The 1,997-nt window shown below is 37.7% G+C and overlaps 1 protein-coding gene across 1 annotated transcript in view; it reads right to left on the bottom strand.

Moving 5' to 3' along the window:
* Positions 1 to 710: 710 nt before the first annotated feature.
* mei1 (meiotic double-stranded break formation protein 1) overlaps positions 711 to 1,997 on the bottom strand; it is a gene marked incomplete in the record, with an annotated part of 48,537 nt that continues 47,250 nt past the window's right edge. Inside the window, 2 exon segments of the mRNA XM_014012926.1 lie at positions 711 to 736; positions 1,213 to 1,254. Of these exon segments, the coding sequence (XP_013868380.1) occupies positions 1,250 to 1,254 (5 nt within the window).

The following is a 1,997-nucleotide window of genomic DNA, read 5'->3' as shown; positions in this document are numbered from 1 at the left end:
TCTGAGATGTGTTTTTTCCCTGTTTTATTTCAGGGTATGTGACAACGACGTGGAAAGAACAGGAGCACAAATAGGGCAAAGTTCCATTTCTGTGTTGTTATTTCTACTTTCTATAATTTGCTTCTGCCTAGCACATAAAAAATAACAAGTTTTTAACTAGAATCGCTGTCCACGCTTTCTTAAACACTGACATTAAAGAAACTCGGCAGCACATCTTCTGTTTGTTTTAGAGTCATTTCTAAAATGATCATATCACAGAGATGTGAGTCATTTCCCCTCATGTAGAAGTTGAAGCTCCTGTTAGTGACCATGCAGAAGACATCAGCATATGTGCAGCTGCTTTTGTGACACCACCATTTCTTTTTTAGTCAGCCTCCTTGTCGGTGACCACTATAATTAAACTGTACAACTTTATAAGAATTGAGTCTGATAGATCAAAACTCTGACCTACACACTAAAATGGTTCTCATCTTCAGTAGTTCAATTTAACAGTTGAGCATCATGTCTCTAAAGCGAACAGGAACAACAATTTGCTGCATTTTGTTGTGTGTGTGTGTGTGTGTGTGTGTGTGTGTGTGTGTGTGTGTGTGTGTGTGTGTGTGTGTGTATGTGGTGCAAATGTGTGTGCAACTTTTGTATACCGTAATGGAAGCCAGGGGGAGGGTCTGAAATGGAAAGGAGACACATGCTCAGTTTCTGCAGAAAACCACAACAAGACGCATTCATGTCTGGGTTCCTGGAAGAGCGAAAAGAAGGAGAAACAATTACAGGAAGACCTTGAAAACAATCCTAAATAAATAAAGACGACATGTAAGAAAATGGCAGCGTTACGTAAAGAAAAAGAGCGAGGACAACTGAGAGAAAACAAAAAACAAAAAGCATGCTGAACACAGAGGAGACTGACGTGAGACACAGGACAGGATGTGCTCTGACTCGCTTCTTACAAATATGATACACAACAGAGTTCAGTTTCATTACAGCTCTGAGCAGGGGGCCTAAAACCTTCAAGTCAGCCACTATAGCCACTCGACAACACAAACAGCACACTTCTACACACACACACAAGTCAACATGCTTCCATGCACCTCAGAGGTGTTTTATGTGTCACTGATTAATACTCTGGCTGAATGACACACAGCTACAGGCTCAGACTCTTGAAACATTTTGAACATGTGAGTTGTTGTTTAGAGGTGTTGCTGTGTTTCTGTGTACCTGTTTCCTGCACAAAGGACAGCTTTATGCTCCACTGCTAGCCTAAAGAAACCAGAGGATGCTGAAGGGATAAAAAGTGAGGAGAATACCTAATTAGCCAATAAGACATTAAGAAATAAGGCAGTAGTAAAAAGCCTCCTTGCTGTACACTTGAAGCTAAGTGTTTGTACCTGAAGTATTGATATTACTGTCAGGTTCAGGCATTAACGATTAGTCCTTGCTGATATGTTACACAGTGCTCAAAAATAGTCTCATTCCATTTCTTTTAGATTTTATGGTACTTATTTTCCCAGAATAGCCTTAAACTAGTTTCCCTGGTTCCTGGAAGACGTTTAAAGTTTTTCTTTTATCACTGTCTGCTTTATCACTCAGTTTAATATGCAACTATTTTTTACACAAATACATTTTTTAAAATCACTTTGAACTTTGCTGACTATCTGTAGTCAGTGTCTTGACAGAGATAGACAGCAGTCAGAGCAATTTTATTTTGGAGAATTGCTCTCATTAAAAATAAAACAGCTAATCATTACTCAGAATTTTTACATCTACAAATCAAAAAAAGTAAATAATTTTATATAATAAAGTTCTACTTGAAACACAATTTTTTTTTAGATGGAAGTAGAAATTTGTTCTCAAATGGGCCCTGGTGCGTAAAGTTAGCTTTCTGTTATAATGGATCTAATACTTTTATGTTTAAGCAAGTAATTCATGACATCCTTTAATGACCTAGGTTTTCRTGACATGCTGTTCATCTGCAGACAGAATGATTAAAATCAGAACAAGAT

Source organism: Austrofundulus limnaeus, unplaced genomic scaffold (assembly GCF_001266775.1).
Source record: "Austrofundulus limnaeus strain Quisiro unplaced genomic scaffold, Austrofundulus_limnaeus-1.0 Scaffold96, whole genome shotgun sequence".
Taxonomy (NCBI): Eukaryota; Metazoa; Chordata; class Actinopteri; order Cyprinodontiformes; family Rivulidae; genus Austrofundulus; species Austrofundulus limnaeus.
The sequence above is the reverse complement of the archived record's forward strand: the minus strand, read 5'-3'. Positions and strand labels throughout refer to the sequence as shown.